The 22,115-nt window shown below is 46.7% G+C and overlaps 1 protein-coding gene across 1 annotated transcript; it reads right to left on the bottom strand.

Annotated features, from left to right (window-relative positions):
- Positions 1-6,613: 6,613 nt before the first annotated feature.
- LOC309526500 (tubulin alpha-1C chain-like) lies at positions 6,614-21,304 on the bottom strand. Its single transcript, XM_082212685.1, has 4 exons — positions 21,165-21,304; positions 9,444-9,666; positions 8,286-8,434; positions 6,614-7,694 (listed from the first exon to the last, which is right to left on the bottom strand). The coding sequence occupies exons 1-4, from the start codon at positions 21,165-21,167 to the stop codon at positions 6,720-6,722; spliced, it is 1,350 nt and encodes a 449-aa protein (XP_082068811.1). The 5' UTR covers positions 21,168-21,304; the 3' UTR covers positions 6,614-6,719.
- Between the last annotated feature and the right edge of the window lie 811 nt (positions 21,305-22,115).

The following is a 22,115-nucleotide window of genomic DNA, read 5'->3' on the forward strand; positions in this document are numbered from 1 at the left end:
TACATCTCCCAGTGAAGACAGAGGCAAGTTATTCGTTCAGCCCAGGGCTGGTCCAAGACTTTTTGGCACCTGAGCCCCACCCCAGCCAGGGAAGAAAGAGTGTGTGAAGTGAACATGGGAGGAATAAATATACAGTGGTGCCTCGCAAGACGAAATTAATTAATTCCGCGAGTTTTTTCGTCTAGCGAATTTTTCGTCTTGCGAAGCACGGTGTCGGAAAAGTTTTGGAAAAGCTTCAAAAATCACCAAAAGCCTCAAAAAAGGCTACCACACGGCGTTCTATGAGTTGCTCCTCGAAGTCAAGTCACAACTGTATTAACGGTGTTAAGAAAAAGGAAACAAACTTGCAAAAAATGCAAGACGTTTTCGTCTTGCGAAGCAAGCCCATAGGGAAATTCGTCTTGTGAAGCAGCTCAAAAACCGCAAAACCCTTTCGTCTAGCGAGTTTTTCGTCTTGCGAGGCATTCGTCTTGTGGGGCACCACTGTATCCACCAGAAAGAGGAGGAGACTAGCAGCATCAATGTTTTAAGCATAATCTTCAAATTCTTCTTGAAAACCTGTTTTGTCAACTTGCATTTCTTTTACCAAAGTGTGGGTCTCTTCTCCCCATTTGGACAAGGCCTCCACTTCCTAAACAAAGCCTCCTTTCCACTTCCTAAACAAAGCCTCCTTTCCGCCTTCTTTGACTGATCATGAACTACATTAGTGTCCTCTTGGCCTTGGTGGTACCTTTCCTGATCAGTAGCACACGTTCTGCCTGAACTCCTATTGCATCCCTTCCAACATTTCTCTGATTAAAATAGGAATGTCCTATTCCATAATATGCCTGTTGTCTTTGCCCATGGAGTTTTCTTGGCAGGGATACTGGAGTGGCTTGCCGGTTCCTACTCCAGGTGGATCACGTTTGGTCAAAACTCTCCACTATGACCTGTTCATCTTGGGTGCCCTGCTCGGCATAGTTCATAGCTTCTCTGAGTTATTCAAGCCCCTTTGCCACGGCAAGGCAGTGATCCATGAAGAACTGCAAGAAGATCAAACCTCTCAATTCTTAAGGAAATCAGCCCTGAGTGCTCACTGGAAGGACAGGTCCTGAAGCTGAGGCTCCAATACTTTGGCCACCTCATGAGAAGAGAAGACTCCCTGGAAAAGACCCTGATGTTGGGAAAGATGGAGGGCACAAGGAGAAGGGGACGACAGAGGACGAAATGGTTGGACAGTGTTCTCGAAGCTACCAGTATGAGTTTGACCAAACTGCAGGAGGCAGTGGAAGACAGGATTGCCTGGCGTGCTGTGGTCCATGGGGTCACGAAGAGTCGGACACAACTAAACGACTAAACAACAACAACATTCCATAATAATAATCATTTTATTACTTGCACCCCTCGTATATGTCTCTGTTGCCCCAGCCAGTCTGGGCGGCTTCTAACATACATGAAGCATAATTAATTATTTTAAAACTTCCCTATACAGGGCTGCCTTCAGATGTTTTCTAAAGGGTGTGTAGTTATTTATCTCCTTGGATAAGGGGTCACATAATTCCATACCCTCTAATATTTATCCGATGAAAATAGGGATGTCCCAAGAGCACGGAGCCTTGGGCTTGCCAATCAGAAGGTAGGCGGTTCGAATCCCTGTGATGGGGTGAGCTCCCATTGTTTGGTCCCTGCTCCTGCCAACCTAGCAGTTCAAAAGCACATCAAAGTGCAAGTAGATAAATAGGTACCACTCTGGTGGGAAGGCAAATGGCATTTCCGTGTGCTGCTCTGGTTAGTCATGTTGGCCACATGACCCGGAAGCTGTCTGTGGACAAACGTTGGCTCCTCGGCCAGTAAAGCAAGATGAGCGCCGCAACCCCCCGAGTCGTCCGCGATTGGACCTAACGGTCTGGGGTCCCAACTCATGCTGGCAGCCAGTGTGGTGTAGTGGTTATGAGTGGTAGTCACGTAATCTGGGGAACTGGGTTCGTGTCTCCGCTCCTCCACATGCAGCTGCTGGGTGACCTTGGGCCAGTCACACTTCTTTGAAGTCTCTCAGCCCCACTCACCTCACAGGGTGTTTGTTGTGGGGGAGGAAGGGAAAGGAGAATGTTAGCCACTTTGAGACTCCTTAAAGGGAGTGAAAGGCGGGATATCAAATCCAAACTCTTTAAGGAAAAATGAGACATTCCAGGATCAAATCAGAAACCACTATCCCTGGAAAATAGAGACACATGGAGGGTCTGCTATTGTTGTGGTTTTCCAAACAGCTTATGGAGAAATCTAATGCTCTTGATTTTCCCATTCAGCTTCCATTTTACTAAACCCCTCATTTTTGTCTAGTCAAATGTGACTTTTATACTTCCCGAGCAATTATCCCCTCATGTATGCATTGAGTTGAACAACACTTTCATCCCACTGACTGCATCCTAGGACAGAGTCATTTAGGGTAGAAATTTTACTTCTTTGTCATGCCTGGAACACACATCTACCCAATCTCATAGCCTCCAACATTTCTCTGATGAAAATCAGGACGTCCTATTTAATAATAATAATAATAATAATAATAATAATAATAATACCTCACCCATTTGACCAGGTTCCCCCAGCCACTCTGGGTGGCTTCTAACATATATAAAAAACTTTAAACAATAAAAAAACTTCACTATACAGGGCTGCCTTCTCCTAAGGGTTGCATAGTTACTGATCTCCTTGGCTTGTGAATAGCATAACTCCATACACTCCAACATTTCTCTAATGAAAATAAAGTAAAGTAAAGGTAAAGGGACCCCTGACCATTAGGTCCAGTCGTGACCGACTCTGGGGTTGCGGCGCTCATCTCGTTCTATGGGCCGAGGGAGCCGGCGTACAGCTTCCAGGTCATGTGGCCAGCATGACTAAGCCGCTTCTGGTGAACCAGAGCAGCGCACGGAAACACCGTTTTACCTTCCCGATGGAGCGGTACCTATTTATCTACTTGCACTTTGACGTGCTTTCGAACGGCTAGGTTGGCAGGAGCAGGGACCGAGAAACGGGAGCTCACCCCGTCGCGGGGATTCGAACCGCCGACCTTCTGATCGGCAAGTCCTAGGCTCTGTGGTTTAACCCACAGCGCCACCCGCGTCCCCTCTAATGAAAATAGGGACGTCTTAAGGAAAAGCGGGACATTCCAGGATCAAATCAGAAACCAGGACGGCTTCTGTAAATCCAGGACTGTCCCTGGAAAATAGGTTCTGCAGTCTATGTGAAGGAAGGGAAGATGGATGTAAGAAGGAGCAAGCAAAGAGGCAGCTGTTCAAAATATCACCTAACCAGACATAGCCAACTCCACATATGGCTAACTGGAGTCCGTCCAATGATGCTTTTGTATTTAAGCAGATACAGCAGCAGCAGAAGCTGAAGGAGGCAGCAGTCATTAATGTAATCCATTCAGATTCGCCCTTGCTGGAGTATCCTGCTGTCTGGAAGAAACCACTTGGCAGGAGCTTGCTTTCTCATGCAGAGGCGGCTGAATTCCGAGCTGCAGACTTAGCAACCCGCACCCATCCATTTATTCCACTGCTTGTTGGGGCTAGAACAAGCTCTGCAGATTGGAAGCTTACTGGCAAAGGACAAAAATGAAGCAGAACTGTTTTGACACTCAGAGGAGTCCTGCAGGCCTCATTCCTAACCTACAAACTCCTTGATGTCAGGGTACTTTTGTAGCAATACAGGAAAGACTGCTGACACAATCTACAAGGATACCCTGGTTCTCAAACGCCTTGCTACTCAAACAACTTGGAACCCAAACACTGCAAACCCAGAAGTAAGGTTCCGGTTTGCGAACTTTTTTCGGAAGTCAAACATGCTCCATTTTGAGAGTTACACTTCCAGTTTGAGTGCCACACTTCTATTTTGAGTGTTACGCTGAGGTTTGTCTGTTTTTGCTATTTATTTTGCGGTTTTTGTTTTGTTTTGTGACTGTGTGGAACCCAGTTCAGCTACTGATTGATTGATTGATTGTGTGACTGCAGTACATTGTTTATTGCTTTCATTTTATGGAACAATGGTCTTGTTAGTAAAATTCATGTTAAATGGCTGTTTTAGGGGTTGTTTTTAAAAGTCTGGAATGGATTACTTTTTTGCATTACTTTCTATGGGAAAGCGCTCTTTGGTTTTGGAATGCTTTGGTTTTGGAACAGACTTCTGGAACGGATTAAGTTTGAGAACCAAGGCACCACTTTACTGAAAAGTACTCAAAAATGAAGGGGTTTCAAAGAGCAGCAATATACGGCTCCAGAAACACATTTTGGAAATGCAGGTTTTAATTCCAGCACGATCACGGCATGTAATAAGGACTTGTACTTTCTCATTCTAATATGCAACTTCTGTATGTAGTTAGTCATCAACTTCTAAGACAGCCTTCAGAACCGATCTCAGCACATCTTCTTTGTTCCATTTCCCCACTTTTTCTAGTCACCTTTTAGCCATTTTTATTAGATTCGCTTTTCTAGGGTGGCTGGTGTCTTTATAGCAACAGGGCATAGCCCGGGAGTTAAATGCTAGCAACTGAGATTTATCCCCCACCTACTCACCAAGATTAAGTTCTGTATCTTGTAGCCCTGGCAGGGCTTACTTCGCCGACAGAAAGAGCTTGCGTATAGCTTTATTACCTCCACTGAACAAAACAGGCACGCAAAATAAAACCCATGTGCTACTCTAGTGGGAGGGGAGATGGCATGTTGCCCATGCAACTCCTTATGAAACAGCCAGGGCCGTCTTACCCATAGATGCTAGGGGTGTGGGGCACCCAGGTGCCAGGCTCTCAGGGGAGTAACCAAACAAACCCCTGTGTGGCAAAGAGAACGTCAGCAATGTCTAGGCAACACAATGACCATATACACCTTGTGGTCTCTTCCAACTCTATGATTCTATGATTCTATATGTAATAGACAATCTTTACAGAATTGCTTCAAACCGTAACAAGTACAAAATGAAATCTTTAGTCTCAAAGTCTCTGAAAAATCTTTAAATGAAGCGAGGTGCCAAACTTTGTACGATGAAAGACAAGCTGTGAAGCTTTGTGTATTCGGCAATTATGATGTCCAACACTGAACAGTGATTCTGGATATTGACTACTGGTTCGTAGAATTCTTTGTCAGCATGGTTGGAGGATATAGAATTGCTTCATAAACTGAAAATAAAATTTTACAGACGATCATATTTGCTCCAGTGTGCTCCAGGGGTGAAATGTTAGAACCATCAAAAAGGTGATCAAAATATCACAAACCTTACCAGGACCCAAATGCTGCAAAACCGGTGTAACTAGATATAATGAGATTCAAATTTGCCCTTTCACAGAAAGTTGTAGCGCCTCCCTCCAATTTAATAAAGATTGCAGTGAAGGCCAAGCAATCTGTTTGCAGACCTTCTGGTGCATTTTGTTACAAAGGCAATGCTTACAAATCCATAAAGTCACATAATGTAAAGAACGGTCAAGAATATCTATGGGGCTTGTTGCATTGGGGGTGGTCAATCTTAGTAACCAGTCATAAGTTAAGGAGAACGTGGACTAAGGTCAAAGGTCCATCAGCAAACTCCTATTTCTCTTTGCTAGTCAGTATACAGTGGGACGCGGGTGGCGCTGTGGGTTAAACCACAGAGCCTAGGACTTGCCAATCAGAAGGTCGGCAGTTCGAATCCCTGCGACGGGGTGAGCTCCCATTGCTCGGTCCCTGCTCCTGCCCACCTAGCAGTTCAAAAGCACGTCAAAGTGCAAGTAGATAAATAGGTACCGCTCCGGCAGGAAGGTAAACGGCGTTTCCGTGCGCTGCTCTGGTTCGACAGAAGCAGCTTAGTCATGCTGGCCACATGACCCAGAAGCTGTATGCTGGCTCCCTTGGCCAATAAAGCGAGATGAGCGCCGCAACCCCAGAGTCGGTCACGACTGGACCTAATGGTCAGGGGTCCCTTTACCTTTATACAGTGGTACCTCGAGTTAAGTACGTAATTTGTTCCGGAGGCCCATTCTTAACCTGAAACTGTTCTTAACCTGAAGCACCACTTTAGCTAATGGGGCCTCCCGCTGCCGCCGCCCAATTTCTGTTCTCATCCAGAAGCAAAGTTCTTAATCTGAGGTAATATTTCTGGGTTAGCAGAGTCTGTAACCCGAGGCGTCTGTAACCTGAGGTACCACTGTAATTTCTTTGATACCATTTTAAAGATGTTACTTTGGAGCAGGCCAGAGGAATCTTGTTGATGCAATGGCCAAGTTTCTCAGTATCAAATCCGTAAGCAGGAAAGTGGAGTCATGCGCCCCAGCAGGTGAAAAGATTTTACAACAGAATTGCTAAAGTGCTGCAAATATATAGGTCAGTGCCCTTGCATGCTTCAGTGGACAGCAAATGCCTGTGTTGTCCTGGTGCAAAGACATTCAAGCTTTGCCAACCCTAAGAGCCTGGCCAGTCCAGCTCCACTCATTCAAAAAGCATGTTCTCAGCTGACATTATCTATAGCAGGACCGAGTCCTACAAACCCTTTATGCAACTCTAAAGGACAGGGCACAGACACATGGTCTCCAATGCTGAATCTTGGACCCAGGCCTACAACTCAGAAGGACAGGACACAGTTTGTTCTATAAAGAAAGAAACAAGACTGCTTTCAGCTAAACATTTTGTTTAATGAGTCTAACACAATGGGCAGCAGAAGGCATCCAGAAGGAGACAAGGAGCGAGAAGTAGAAAACAAACGGATACAAACAGAAATCAGTATTCTTCGCCCTCGTCATCCCCATCGGCACTGTCTGCCCCAACCTCCTCGTAATCCTTCTCTAGGGCAGCCATGTCCTCCCGGGCCTCCGAGAACTCGCCTTCCTCCATCCCTTCCCCAACGTACCAGTGGACAAAGGCACGCTTGGCATACATCAGGTCAAACTTGTGGTCCAGGCGAGCCCAGGCCTCAGCAATGGCTGTGGTGTTGCTCAGCATGCAGACGGCACGCTGCACTTTGGCCAGGTCGCCCCCGGGGACCACCGTGGGGGGCTGGTAGTTGATACCAACCTTGAAACCGGTGGGGCACCAGTCCACAAACTGGATGCTACGTTTGGTCTTGATGGTGGCAATAGCAGCGTTGACGTCTTTGGGAACAACGTCCCCACGGTACAACAGGCAGCAGGCCATGTATTTACCGTGACGAGGGTCACATTTCACCATCTGGTTGGCCGGCTCAAAGCAAGCGTTGGTGATCTCTGCTACTGTCAGCTGTTCATGGTAAGCTTTCTCGGCAGAGATGACTGGGGCGTAGGTGGCCAGGGGGAAGTGGATTCGGGGATAGGGCACCAGATTGGTCTGGAATTCTGTCAGATCTACATTCAGGGCACCGTCAAATCGCAGGGAGGCCGTGATGGAGGACACAATCTGGCTGATAAGGCGGTTGAGGTTGGTGTAAGTGGGGCGCTCAATGTCCAGGTTCCTGCGGCAAATGTCATAGATGGCCTCGTTGTCTACCATGAAGGCACAGTCGGAGTGCTCCAGGGTGGTGTGGGTGGTCAGGATGGAGTTGTAGGGCTCGACGACAGCTGTGGAGACTTGGGGAGCTGGGTAGATGGAGAACTCCAGCTTGGACTTCTTGCCGTAGTCAACGGACAGGCGCTCCATCAGCAAGGAAGTGAACCCAGAACCGGTGCCCCCACCAAAACTGTGGAAGACCAGGAAGCCCTGGAGACCTGTGCACTGGTCGGCCTGTTGGAAAGAGAGAGGTTTTAAAAGACCCCAGCTCAAAAGTTTAATTCAGCTTGAACATAAAGTGAAACCTGCAACAAAACATTGCAGTGGGAGGAGTGGGGGGGTGTGTCAGGATCCCCCCTTTGCTATTCCATTCCCCTCTCCCCTCTGATTTTGTATTTTCTCCTCATTCTAGCATCTAGATTTCTATGGACTCTAAGCACACTCAGTCCTCATTTATTGTGTTGTTTTTATGACATTAACTGCTCTGAGCTCGGCTTCAGCTGGGGAGGGTGAGATACAAATAAACAACAACAACAACAACAACAACAACAACAATAATTAGTTTTGGAGGGTCCCCATTTGTTCTTTTTTTAAAGGGTTTTGTCTATTCCCAAAAAGCTGGCCATTCCCTCTTGACACGGGCAGTGCTTTTTCTTGCTACAACCATGCTCACATCCGGAACAGAGGAAACAAGAAGGAACATACTAAAGAAATGTCTTTTCTCCATTTATAAAGGGTGCTTTTGTGAAACGTCTTTCCTGTTGTGTTTAGAAGCCCCTGAATACTTCCTTCCCCCAGTCCCACGGGCAGCAGACGTCAACTCACCAGTTTGCGTATCCTGTCGAGGACCAGGTCAATTATCTCCTTGCCGATGGTGTAGTGGCCCCTGGCATAATTGTTGGCAGCATCCTCCTTGCCAGTGATGAGCTGCTCAGGGTGGAAGAGCTGGCAGTAGGTGCCAGTGCGCACTTCATCTGTGGAGAGAAGTGACCCCGAGTGAAATGGTATTTAAGACCATCTGCCCTTGGGGAATCATATTTGTTGTACACCAGGACAAATACACGCCTAAGGCTTCTGAGGAGATTTGGGCGGCATGCCCACCATATAGGTAAAGCACATGACTTCTCCCAAGGAATCCTGGGAACTGTAGTTTGTCAAGGGTGCTGGGGATGTTGGCTCTGTGAGGGGGAAACTACAGCTGCTATGATTCTTGTGGGTGGGGAAGAGAATGGGCTTTAAATACATGGTAATTTAAATGTCTCCACCCCCATCGTTCAGCCCAGACACTGAGGTCCAGCTCCGAGGGCCTTCTGGCAGTTCCCTGCCTGCGAGATGTGAGGTTACAGTGAACCAGGCAGAGGGCCTTGTCGGTAGTGGCACCCGCCCCATCAGATGCCAAGGAAATAAACAACTATCTGACTTTTAGAAGACATCTGAAGGCAGCCCTGTTTAGGGAAGTTTTTAATGTTTGATCTTTCATTGTGTTTTCAATATCCTGTTGGAAACTGCCCAGAGTGGCTGGGGAGGCCCGACTAGATGGGCGGGGTATAAGTAATATATTATTATTATTATTATTATTATTATTATTATTATTATTATTATTATTAGACATCCCTATTTTCGAATCCTCGTGACGGGGTGAGCTCCCATTGCTTGGTCCCTGCTCCTGCCAACCTAGCAGTTCGAAGTGTCAAACTGCAAGTAGATAAATAGGTACCACTCTGGCGGGAAGGTAAATGGCATTTCCGTGCGCTGCTCTGGTTCACCAGAAGCGGCTTAGTCATGCTGGACAAACTGTCTGCGGACAAACACTGGCTCCCTCGGCCAATAAAGCGAGATGAGCACTGCAACTTCAGAGTCAGTGGCGACCGGACCTAATGGTCAGGGGTCCCTTTACCTTTTTACCTTTATTTTCACTGGAGAAATGTTGGAGGGTATGTAAGCTACAGCCCCACCTGTAGCCTGTCTTGTTTGTATGCTCACCAATCACAGTTGGCTCCAAGTCTATGAAAACAGCCCTGGGCACGTGCTTGCCAGCTCCCGTCTCACTGAAGAACGTGTTGAAGGAGTCGTCTCCTCCCCCAATGGTCTTGTCGCTGGGCATCTGCCCATCAGGCTGGATGCCGTGCTCCAGACAGTAGAGCTCCCAGCAGGCATTGCCAATCTGGACTCCGGCTTGGCCAACGTGGACAGAGATGCACTCGCGCTGTGAAAAGAAGCAGCTATAGTAGTAGCTCCAGCAGAAATACAGCTCTCAGGGAGGTTTCGGTTGAAGGACCAGTCACCACTTGACAATTTCCCCACGTGTCAATCAATTACCACCTGTTCCCATGCAAATTCAAGTTTGTGAAATTAAGCGTGTCCTGTACTTAGAAAACATTAACCATTCCCCCCCTCCCCTCCGTGGGCAAGGTACACTTCATCAGCTTAAACTCATGTGCAAGTCAACCTGTAACTACTTATCCACTAATTCACAGGGTGACTTTGGGCCGCTAATTGCAGCAGCCTCGTTTATCTTCTACTTCAGAAGTGGAGGCGTTTGACTTGCCTCCAGAACTGCAGAGATGAAAGAGCAGTTCTCACAAAGGCACTAGCCACTGTTTCTGAGCAAATCTTTGCTAGATAGCTGCTTAGTTAATGGTAGGGCTGCCATCTTACTAAAAAGTAAAAACCAGGACATCCCAAAGGTTGTTGAGTTTTGGGGGTTTTTTTTTACAAAAACACCTACAATCTCGCTTGAGATCCAGAACAAAGGGCCGACCGACATCAATTCCCCCGCCCCCAACATCAATTCCATCTTTGAAATCCCAATAATGTTACAAGTGTAAAATACATTGCAAGTGTCATGTCTTTTGCTACTTGTAATGTGGCAGATATTACGGACAAAATGGAGAGATATAAAATATGGATTATGAATTAATATGCAGTTGAACGGGGGCAATAGGACCCGTGGAGGGGAAGATGGAAAATTCTAAATATGGATATGTATTTTATATTGTTATAATTCTATATTTGTAAAACCAAATAAACTTTATTTCAATAAAAGAAGTCCTGATAATGTCCTGGGAAAACCAGAAGTATGGCAGCCCTGGTTACTAGCAGGCTGTTGTGTAATTTTCATGCAACAGAACAGTCCATTCATAAACCCCTATCATTAAGGAAGTCTTCTTGCCCCTTCAGAATTGAAATGCATGTTATTAGAAACTGTGTGCTTACTGATGACTTGTAGAATATTCTGAAGACTCGACAGCACGAAAGCAAAGGCAGCCACAATTCATTGACTTAGAAACAGGATATGTGAAAAATACACTCCACTTTTAATAAGTGAGATGTTGATATTTGGAGTTCTTTTCAGCAGGGTTGCCATATTTCAAAACAGAGCTTTTTTTTTTTTTAACCCCCAAAGTTGTTGAGTTTCCCCCCCACAAGATCCTGGACAAAGCACCACATTTTGGAAATTCTCCCTGGAAATATGGCAGCCCTATTTTCAGAAGAATGACGTTCTCACTTCATGCTTCTGTTTGACCATTGGTAATAGAGACACATGACAGCTTTTGCAGCTAACAGCATCTGCCAATCTGAAGAGAACTCAAAATGGAATTCCTACAGCTTCAACTGATATGCTTTGCCTTTCACCTTTGAAACAGGAATAATAATAATAATAATTTATTATTTGTACCATAGGCGCCGACTCCATGGGGCCTGAGGGGGCCCGAGCCCCCTCAAAAATTCGTTTGGGGGGGCTCTGCCCCCCCAATAATCTCGGGCGCCTCTCCAGCAGAGCGCCACCGCCGCCCCTCCCCCAGCCCAAAATGCACAGGGTCAGGCTGCATGCCTCCTGCCCTCCCTCCTGAGCAAAAGCTCCACCCAATATCCTTCGGAGCTGATTAATAGGCGCAGCACGCTCTCCCCTATTCGCTCACGAAGAGGCGGCGCCACTTTATCTGCATATTCATGAGCTTATTTATTATTCATGAGCTTTCGCGGGCTCCCCCAATGTTTTTTATAAGTCGGCGCCCCTGATTTGTTTCCCCAGCCACTCTGGGCGGCTTCCACAGGGACCAAAAATACACTAAAATGTCACACATTAAAAACTTCCCTGAACAGGGCTGCCTTAAGATGTCTTCTGAATGTCAGGTAGATGTTTATTGCTTTGACATCTGATGGGGGTGGAGACGCTCCTTCAGGTATACTGGGCCGAGGCCGTTTAGGGCTTTAAAGGTTAACACCAACACTTTGAATTGTGCTCGGAAACGTACTGGGAGCCAATGTAGGTCTTTCAAGTGTTATATGGTCTCGGCGGCCGCTTCCAGTCACCAGTCTAGCTGCCGCATTCTGGATTAGTTATAGTTTCCGGGTCACCTTCAAAGGTAGCCCCACATAGAGCGCATTGCAGTAGTCCAAGCGAGAGGTAACCAGAGCATGCACCACTCTGGCGAGACGGTCCGTGGGCAGGTAGGGTCTCAGCCTGCGTACCAAGTGGAGTTGGTAGACAGCTGCCCTGGATACAGATTTGACCTGTGCCTCCATGGACAGCTGTGAGTCCAAAATGACTCCCAGGCTGCGCACCTGGTCTTTCAGGGGCACAGTTACCCCATTCAGGACCAGGGAATCCTCCACACCAGGCCCGCCCCCTGTCCCCCAAAAACAGTACTTCTGTCTTGTCAGGATTCAACCTCAATGGAAGACTTCCCCATCTCCACAAACATTCCAGATTAAAATGTTGTCCCTTTCTTGGTGCCTGAATAGCAGTCTACTGGATGGGCAATGTTAGCAGTGCTCATTCCAAGTATTCTTTAATCCTCAAATCTGGAGTTCTTCACCACACAGACTTGTAGTATAAATAGTCAGAGGAATTGGTTAGGGTGAATTTCATTCCTGAAGGCCATTTTGAAGTCATTAATCCTATTCAGAGGTTTAAATGGGCAGCACAACTTCAATGAGCTCAGCAGTTTCTAAAAAAATTTTTTAGCAAAATGTATCTGCCACTTGACTTTTAAAAGAAACACATCAAATCGGTTCATAGAACCTCAAAGCAGTTTACACAGCTGCCCTTTGTGTTTAGGGGTAAGTATGCCCCAATTAATCCTATATTTGGTCTTTCAAGAGAAAGGTACAAACCTCAAAACGACCAGCGGTGAAGTTTTTGCAACAGATTGTTTAAAAGAAAAAGAACTTATCAGAGGCATTCTGTGCTTTTGCTCTAGACAAGACTTTCAAGGCTATACTAACCCTTATCCTGGAATCCTTCTCGCTTAATAATCCCATGTAAATATGCACAAGATGGCAGTTTTAACTCCAGAGGAATGCAGTGGACGTCACTCAAGGAGACATTAAGTAGGATTGTGTAGCCAGTGTGAGAAACAAGACGGATAGGTCAGAGGAAATTCAACTATGGTAGCAATTTGTGAATTGTTCATGCAAAGCAGAACATGTTTTGCATTCTGTCCTTGTTTGAAGACAATGTGCCTCTATTTCCTGGCCTTAAAAGCTTAGAAGGTTCATAAGTAATGTTCTAGCCCATGGGTAGGCAAACTAAGGCCCGGGGGCCGGATCCAGCCCAATCACCTTCTAAATCTGGCCTGCGGATGGTCCGGGAATCAGCGTGTTTTTACATGAGTAGAATGTGTCCTTTTATTTAAAATGCACCTCTGGGTTATTTGTGGGGCATAGGAATTCGTTCTTTTCTCCCCCAAAATATATTCCAGCCCCCCACAAGGTCTGAGGGACAGTGGACCGGCCCCCTGCTGAAAAGGTTTGCTGGCCCCTGTTCTAGCCAGTACAGTGGTACCTCGGGTTAAGTACTTAATTCGTTCCAGAGGTCCGTTCTTAACCTGAAACTGCTCTTAACCTGAAGCACCACTTTAGCTAATGGGGCCTCCCGCTGTATAAGACCTGTAATGTATAAGACCTGTAATAAGTGTTGGAAATGTAAAGACAAAGAAGGTTATTTCTATCATATGTGGTGGGAATGCAAAAAAGTGAAAGATTTCTGGGAAAAGATATATAATGAGATGAAGAAAATTTTAAAATATACATTTTTAAAGAAACCAGAGACCTTTCTGTTAGGAATATTAGGAAAGGAGATAAGGAGAAAAGACTGTAATTTTTTTCAATATGCAATGACTGCAGCAAGAGTGTTGCTGGCACAGAAATGGAAACAACAGGAAATACCGATGGTGGAAGAATGGAGAATGAAACTGTTAAACTACGCTGAGTTGGACAAATTGACTGGGAAAATTAGATACCAAAGAGACCAAAGGTTCATCGAAGACTGGGGGAAATTTGTGGAATATCTGGAAAATATAAGTGAGGGACAGATAACGCTAGAGGGGTTTAAGAAAGTTCTATGAAAAACTAAGAAGTATTGTCTAAAGAGAAAGAAATTAAGGATATTACTAATGTCAATACATATTATGAAATGCGTATTAAGAATAATAACTATGGGTGATTTTGGGGGAAGCTGAAGGAAGTCCAGAAAAGAAGTAATTTGTGAAAATTTGATGTGAAATCTACTGTTTGTTTTATTTTGTATTAAATTAATAAAAAATATTTTTTTAAAAAAAATATTTCTGTTCTCATCCTGAAGCAAAGTTCTTAACCCGAGGTACTATTTCTGGGTTAGCGGAGTCTGTAACCTGAAGCGTATGTAACCTGAGGTACCAGTGTAATGCATATGGAGCGTCTGTACTTATTGAAGGTACTCTGTCCATTATGATCTGTCTCCCTGCCTGATATTCTTCAACTAGGCTGGTGCTGCTTAAGGAGGAACAAGATGTTTGCATTTATATATCAAACTTCCATGTAGTAGGCATTTCCCTGTAGAAAAGACTGGTCAAGTGAACAAGCAGTGCCTGGAAGCATGAAACCTAATACAGTGGTACCTCGGTTGATGAACTTAATCTGTTCTGGAAGTCCATTCATAAACCAAAGTGTTCTTAAACCGAGGTGAGCTTTCCCTACTGAGGCGTCCTGCCACCGGTGCCCTTCCACCGTTCGGCTTCCATGGCAAAGTTCGCTAACTGGAACTCTTACAGTGGTACCTCAGGTTACAGACACCTCAGGTTACAAACACTTCAGGTTACAGACTCCACTAACCCGGAAGTAGTACCTCAGGTTAAGAACTTTGCTTCAGGATAAGAATAGAAATCGGGCGGCAGCAGCAGGAGGCCCCATTAGCTAAAGTGGTACCTCAGGTTAAGAACAGTTTCAGGTTAAGAACAGACCTCCAGAATGAATTAAGTTCGTAACCAAAGGTACCACTGTACTTCCGGGTTTGCGGAGTTCGTTTACCCAATAGTTCCTAAACAGGCCTGTTCATAGACCGAGGTACCACTGTATACAGTATACAGTGGTACCTCGGGATGCGAAGGGGATCCGTTCCAGAGCCCCGTTCGCATCCTGAATAGAACATGCAGATGCAACAGCGCGTCTGTGGGTCGTGTTTCGCCACTTCCGCGCATGCATGTGACGTCTTTCTGACTGTCTGCGCATGCACAAGCGGCGAAACCCGGAGGTAACGCTCTTCATTACTTCCGGGTCGCTGCGGAGCACAACCCGAAAATACTTATCCTGAAGTATATTTATCCCGAGGTATGACTGTACAGTTGCAACAGTCTTGCCCCTTCTTAAACACCACTACTCGAAGAATACGCAGACACAGAGATGAATGAACAAGTGACTGTCCTGGTCAAAGAGTACACTGGAGTGTCTCCAGGTAGAATTATGTTTACAAGACTCCTATAGTCCCTTTAAGTGTATTGTTAGCAGTAGGCATAAGTTCCAGTCCTTCTGCCCTGCCCCCCCCCAATCTTCTGCCCCTTCCCCAACCTTTCTAAAATCTTAATTTTAAACTGTTTGGACTTTGAGGCTGCTGGGCATGCTTCACAGCACCATGCAGTAACCTGTGATCTTAATTTGCCCAAAAACAAAAACTTACATCTATTTATGAATAAAATTTGGCATGTGCAATTGCAGGCAAATTTATGCCTTGGGATTTGCCCTGAATCTCTCAGGGCAATGCCCTGGTCCTTCATATATCTCAGCTGCTAGTTGTTGGAAGTCCATTGTCCACATATTTTCCATGGGCAGCTTTGAAATCTCATTACTTGTTCGGATCATTCATGTACATCCCTAGAGTAGCGAAGTGTTTGCAGCTCAACAAAAGGCCAGGCTAAGTTGTTGCTATGTCACTGAACATCCCAGGCATTTGGAAACTATGGCTGGATAGGTCTCAGCAATGGTTAAAAGTGCAGACCCCTTAATACAAGGAGTCCCCAGCAGAAACAGCTGTGGGGATAGTTGTTTAACTAGGCCTATAATAAGATAAGAGGGACGCAGGTGGCACTGTGGGTTAAACCACAGAGCCTGGGACTTGCCGATCAGAAGGTCGGCGGTTCAAATCCCCACAACGGGGTGAGCTCCCGTTGCTTGGTTCCTGCCCCTGCCAACTTAGCAGTTTGAAAGCACATCAAAGTGCAAGTAGATAAATAAACGGCGTTTCCATGCGCTGCTCTGGTTCGCCAGAAGCGGCTTCATCATGCTGGCCACATGACCCGGAAGCTGTACGCCGGCTCCCTCGGCCAATAAAGTGAGATGAGCGCCACAACCCCAGAGTCCGCGACTGGACCTAATGGTCAGCGGTCCCTTTACCTTTACAATAAGATAAGAAGCCAAAGATAAAGTGGTATTGGAAGCTGGTGATTTTTGGAAACCAGCGTGGATAGCGGAGAGGAAGATGAGGAGCAAATTGTACTCTGTTTTGGACTAGCTCACCAGACCTTAAGAGCTCCAATTTCCAAGACTCATTTCCTCAAGTGCAGCACCAGGAAATCTCTTTAGACATTTCTACAGTGCTTGAAGGGACGCAGGTGGCGCTGTGGCCTAAACCACAGAGCCTAGGGCTTGCCAATCAGAAGGTCAGCAGTTTGAATCCCTGCGACGGGGTGAGCTCCCATTGCTCGGACCCTGCTCCTGCCAACCTAGCAGTTCAAAAGCACCTCAAAGTGCAAGTAGATAAACAGGTACCGCTCCGGCGGGAAGGTGAACAGCGTTTCCATGCACTGCTCTGGTTCGCCAGAAGCGGCTTAGTCATGCTGGCCACATGACCCGGAAGCTGTCTGCGGACAAACGCTGGATCCCTCGGCCAGTAAAACAAGATGAGTGCCGCAACCTCAGACGTCTGCAACTGGACTTAACGGTCAGGGGCCCTTTACCTTTACCTTTACAGTGCTTGAATAGTCTAGTCCTGTGGTAGCATATTACACTGATCCTGGTTTGACTGCACTGGCTACCAATGAGTTTCTGGGCCCAATTCAAAGTGCTGGTTTCGACCTATAAAGCCTTAAATGGATCAGGACCACAATACAGTCATACCTCGGGATGAATACGCTTCAAGTTAGGCAGATTTGGGTTGCGCTCTGCGGCGACCCGGAAGTAACGGAGCGCATTACTTCCAGGTTTCGCCACGCGTGCATGCGCAGACTGTCAAAATGACGTCACGTGCATGTGCAGAAGCGCCCAATCGTGACCCGCGCAAGCGCAGACACGGGTTACATTCACTTCAGCATGCGAACGGGGCTCCGGAACAGATCCCGTTTGCATCCCAAGGTACCACTGTACCTCAAGGCCTGCCTCTTTCCATATGAACCTACCTGGACCCTGAGGTCATCTTCCGAGGCCCTTCTTTGTATGCTTCCTCAAGAGATCTAGAGCAGGGGTCAGGTCCACTGTCCCTCAGACCTTGTGGGGGGCCGGACTATATTTTGACGGGGGGGGGGACAAATTCCTATGCCCCACAAATAACCCAGAGATGCATTTTAAATAAAAACACACATTCTACTCATGTAAAAACACACTGATTTCCAGACTGTCCACGGGCCGGATTGAGAAGGCGATTGGGCTGGATCCAGCCTCCGGGCCTTAGTTTGCCTACCCATGATCTAGAGCAGCCTTTCTCAACCTGTGGGTCCCCAGATGTTGTTGAACTACAACTCCCATCACCCCTAGCTAGCAAGGCCAGAGCTCAGGGATGATGGGAGTTGTAGTCCAACAACATCTGGGGACCCACAGGTTGAGAACTGCTGATCTAGAGTGTGGCAACACAAGAACAGACCTTCTCTGCAGTGGTTCCCCATTTGTGAAATGCTCTCCCCAGGGAAGTTCACCTGGCACCTTCGTAAAACACTCCTTTTTAACCAGGCCTTTGGTTTATTTGATTGACATCCTTTGCCTTTTTAAAGTGTGGTTTTTTTGGGGGGAGGGTGTTATTGCAGTGTTGTTTTTATTTTGATTATATATTCTGTGGTTTTACATTTTTTTATTTTGCTCTGTGAACTGCCCTGAGACCTCTGTGTATAGGGTGGTATATATATTCAATAAATAAATAAATAGCTAACATATCCCAATATCGCTGGAGTGCAACTCCCAACCATGATGAATGGCCTTGCTGGCTGGAGCTGATGGAAACAGGTGAGTCACCCAGTAACCGTCTGGACTCCAAAATACACTTTATTGGATATTTGTATATTTCTATTTCTTTATTAAATTCATATACTGCCCTTCATCTGAAGATCACAGAGCAGTTTACAGCAGAAAGATACAAAAGGAAAACACAAAATACATATAAATGACAAAAAACCTCCTATAATGACACTTGGTTGTGTTTAGTCTAATTTCACAGAAAGAGAATCTTTTCCATCATATCTGGACAAACAATTAATTACTGTACAGACTATTTAAATGTAATAGCCGAGTTGAAACCGCAAAGAGATAGTTGGAAGTCAATAAAACTAATAAGGGACTCAAACTAGTATGAAGGTAATTTCTTCTTATAATTTTGTGTATAGATTATTTAAGTTATGGTTTGTACTCCTTAAATAATGTTGTTGATAAATATTTTTCTGTCTTGTTTAGGGTTTCCCCCCTTTTTTCCTTTTTTCCTGTTCATAAGCTGAGTTTATCTTTTTTCAATGTTTCACATTATATCCTTTTGCGCTGCTACCTTACGCATCTTTTATTTACTTTTTTGTAAACTTTGGAAATGTATTGAAATAAAAAATTAAAAAATAAACACATGACCAAAAAAAACAATAACACCCACTCACAAACAAATGCTGTAATTTATTTATTACATTAATGGCTATCCCTGCCATCAACTATATTCTAAGATTAACTGTGTTACATTTATGGCATCTTCAATTTGAGCCTGTTCTGCTTCCATTCTTTTAATAATCTGCACAGAGAGATGCCAGACTGTAACAGCCACAATTGCAGGCCCTGTGTTCAGAGCTCTTCCCTTGATTAAAAAAAATAGGCAAGGTCTGGATATTATAGGGGAGCCTGAGTTCAAGGGAGTCGTGGTTCCTAGTCTGTAATGCTTGCTTCCTCAGGAGTGCCCATCTAATCTAGATGCTAATGGGTAGATGTTTCGAAACCAACTATTTTGAATTCCTGACTAGATTAGGCTTGCTGTAGCTGGTTGTTTGCGGTGGAGGCAGTATTCAGCAACAGCTGAAAACAGAAGAGAAGACTACCCACACGACAGATCCAAGGCGGGGTGGGGCTTACCTACCCCCACCCCGAATATTTTATTGAAGTTGGCATCCCTGGTGCAGACGTATATAAACTTTATGAAGTAAATAAATCACTACTTGCTGAGCAGCCTCATACATTTTTTATTGACGCTGGAACTGCATCTTGAGTGCTTTACTACATCCCTTTTCGGTTATAAAAATTCTACCTTCCATTGTCCTTCCTTGACTCTGGCTGTACGTGCCACATCTTCCAGCACATGTTAAAAGAAGTTTTGTCCTTTTCACCAGCAGCTGGGCATTATGTAATGCCGCAGAAAGCCCCTTATAATAATAATTTATTATTTGTACCCCGCCCATCTGGCTGGGTTTCCCCAGCCACTCTGGGCGGCTTCCAACAAAGATTAAAAATACATCAAAATGTCACACATTAAAAACTTCCCTGAACAGGGGTGCCTTCAGATGTTTTCTAAATGTCAGGTAGTTTGACATCTTTGACATCTGATGGGAGGGCGTTCCACAGGGCGGGTGCCACTACCGAGAAGGCCCTATGCCTGGTTCCCTGTAGCTTAGCTTCTCGCAGTGAGGGAACCGCCAGAAGGCCCTCAGCGCTGGACCTCAGTGTCCTGGCAGAATGATGGGGGTGGAGACGCTCCTTCAGGTATACTGAGCCGAGGCCGTTCAGGGCATCTCTTTGCAAGAGCAGCTGGCAAGTCCAAACTTGGCTACTTTCGCTTTCAAGATGCTACCCAAGCCCAAAGGAGCTTGCCTTTTAAGTCTTACCCAAACAGCTTAGGCTGGCACTTTTGCAATGGGCATTTGGAAACAGAGCGGTTTTTAGAGAGCTGTGATTTGGAGAAGCTCTCTGGTTCACAGCACTTCCTTCTTTTAACCCATAGCCAAAATAAGCAAGCACAAGTTTGGTTCTTCGACAGGCCCCTTCCACCACATTCTCCGCACCCTGCTTGTGTAGATCTTTTGAACCCTGCTGTGTTAAGCATCTTAGCATGCCATGTCCAAAGTCAAGAAGGGAGATGGTGCCAGGAAACTGTCATTCTGAGCTTAAGAGGGTCACGTCCTGCCGCTGAGCATCGCAAAAGCAAGATAACCGCGCAGTCGGGAGGATCTTGGAAATAGCTTATTTGCAGATCCATGGAGACCCATTTCTCAGAATGAATAAAGGGAGGTTTCTAGCAACCCCTCCCTGTTTCTCGCGCATACTATTATCCTCCTGGGCCTGTCTTGTTGCTCCTTGACTACCCATGAATCCTGCTTCTGGCTTATCTCCTACCAGGCTCTACAGAGCTGCAAGAGAGCAACAAATACACTCCAAGCCCTCTCCCGCAGGATTATCAGTATCCAGCGCCTGACTCAGGCAGAGAAGGCACCTCACGTCAGCTAAATCGAGATTCAGAAAAGTTCCCCAGAGCTGGGTTCGCCCATTGGGTGGGAGTGGATGTCTATATTATTATTATTATTATTACACATGAGAAAGCTGGCAACAGAGCTGCGCATCCTGCCCACATACCTAAATCTCAGAGCATTATTTTGCTCACCCCACCCCTGCCGTGCGGCAAAAGCCTGAATGCGGCTCCTCAAGACATCAGCCCAGCAGACACGTGTCTGCGCGTTACGATCCCCACGTCCTACACGCAAATGCTCTTCCCCGATGTTTTTTTGTTTTCCTAAGCGCTGGGCCCCATCGCAGGAGTCAGAGAAAAGCTCCAACGCAGCCGATGGGGCCAGGGGCCATCTCCCGAGGGGAAGGGAAGGGCGACTCGACGCCACACCTCCCCATTCACACGAGATCTCAACCTGGCGCGCTTCAGCCACACCCGTGACCGGCTTACCGCTACACACGTGTTCCGGGAGACCCAGCTGGCTGCCAACACGCGCAGGACACGGTGCCAACGCCCTGGGGTGCCCGAGCACCCACAAAATTGCCCACGAAGGGGCCAGGCACCCACAAATTTCGGGGCCAGGGCTGTGCACGCTGCATGGCACCCACAGGTCCAGCTGACACTCCCGGGACACAGTCCTGCGCGCCTTCCCAAGACCCACGAGGAAACACGCATTGCGCTTTAACCAGCCTTGTTTTCCCTTTCCCAAGGCACCAAAATCCCCAGAACCGAAGCCGAGGTGAGGCTACAGGAGCATCCGCCCCACGACTTACCATGTTTCCCGGCAGGCAGGATAAAGACCAAACAGATAAAGGAGAAAGAGAAGGCTGAGAAACGGGATGAGCTCCGCCTTCCTCACGAACCGACCCGTTCAGGGAGTCGCCAGTGAGCAAAAACTTCTTCCCAACTTTAGCACTTTTATAAGGCGTGAGTGACGTAGGCAACGGGGGCGGGGCTTCGTGGCTGGAACAGAAGGGGGGAGAGGGAGGCGCACCGCCCTCGCTCTGACCCCTGATTGGCACGTTCGAATTCCCCGAAAGGGAAAGGCGGGGACGAGCGAGCGCAGAAGTCGAACCCAGAGCTTGACCCAAGCTAAAGGCGCTTTCCACCTCCACGAAACAGAGCTGGGGTGCCAACTTGAATAAAATGTGCGGGGGGGGCAAGCAGGTAAGCCCCGCCCCGCGCAATCGATCACAAGACACACACACACACAATGGCAATGCCCACCAACTTTTTTGGGGGGTGTCAGCCCCCTCAAATATTTTATGGAGGGGGAGGATCTCAGCCCCACGCTTCCCATGCCTGCAAATGAAAGCATTTGCAAGTTAATTCCATCTTAAATAACAGGACTTATTCTTATCTGAGCCAGCTTTTCCTGCCTGTGGTTCTGGAGGGATGCATTGGGCCATGACTGACCATTAGGTCTAGTCGTGACCGACTCTGGGGTTGCGGTGCTCATCTCGCTTTATTGGCCGAGGGAGCTGGCGTACAGCTTCCGGGTCATGTGGCCAGCATGACTCAGCCGCTTCTGGCAAACCAGAGCAGTGCACGGAAACGCCGTTTACCTTCCCGCTGGAGTGGTACCTATTTATCTACTTGCACTTTGATGTGCTTTTGAACTGCTAGGTTGGCAGGAGCAGGGACCGAGCAACGGGAGCTCACCCCGTTGCGGGGATTCGAACCGCCGACCTTCTGATCGGCAAGCCCTAGGCTCTGTGGTTTAA

The sequence above is a fragment of the Podarcis vaucheri genome (assembly GCF_965113315.1).
Source record: "Podarcis vaucheri genome assembly, chromosome: 2".
Taxonomy (NCBI): Eukaryota; Metazoa; Chordata; class Lepidosauria; order Squamata; family Lacertidae; genus Podarcis; species Podarcis vaucheri.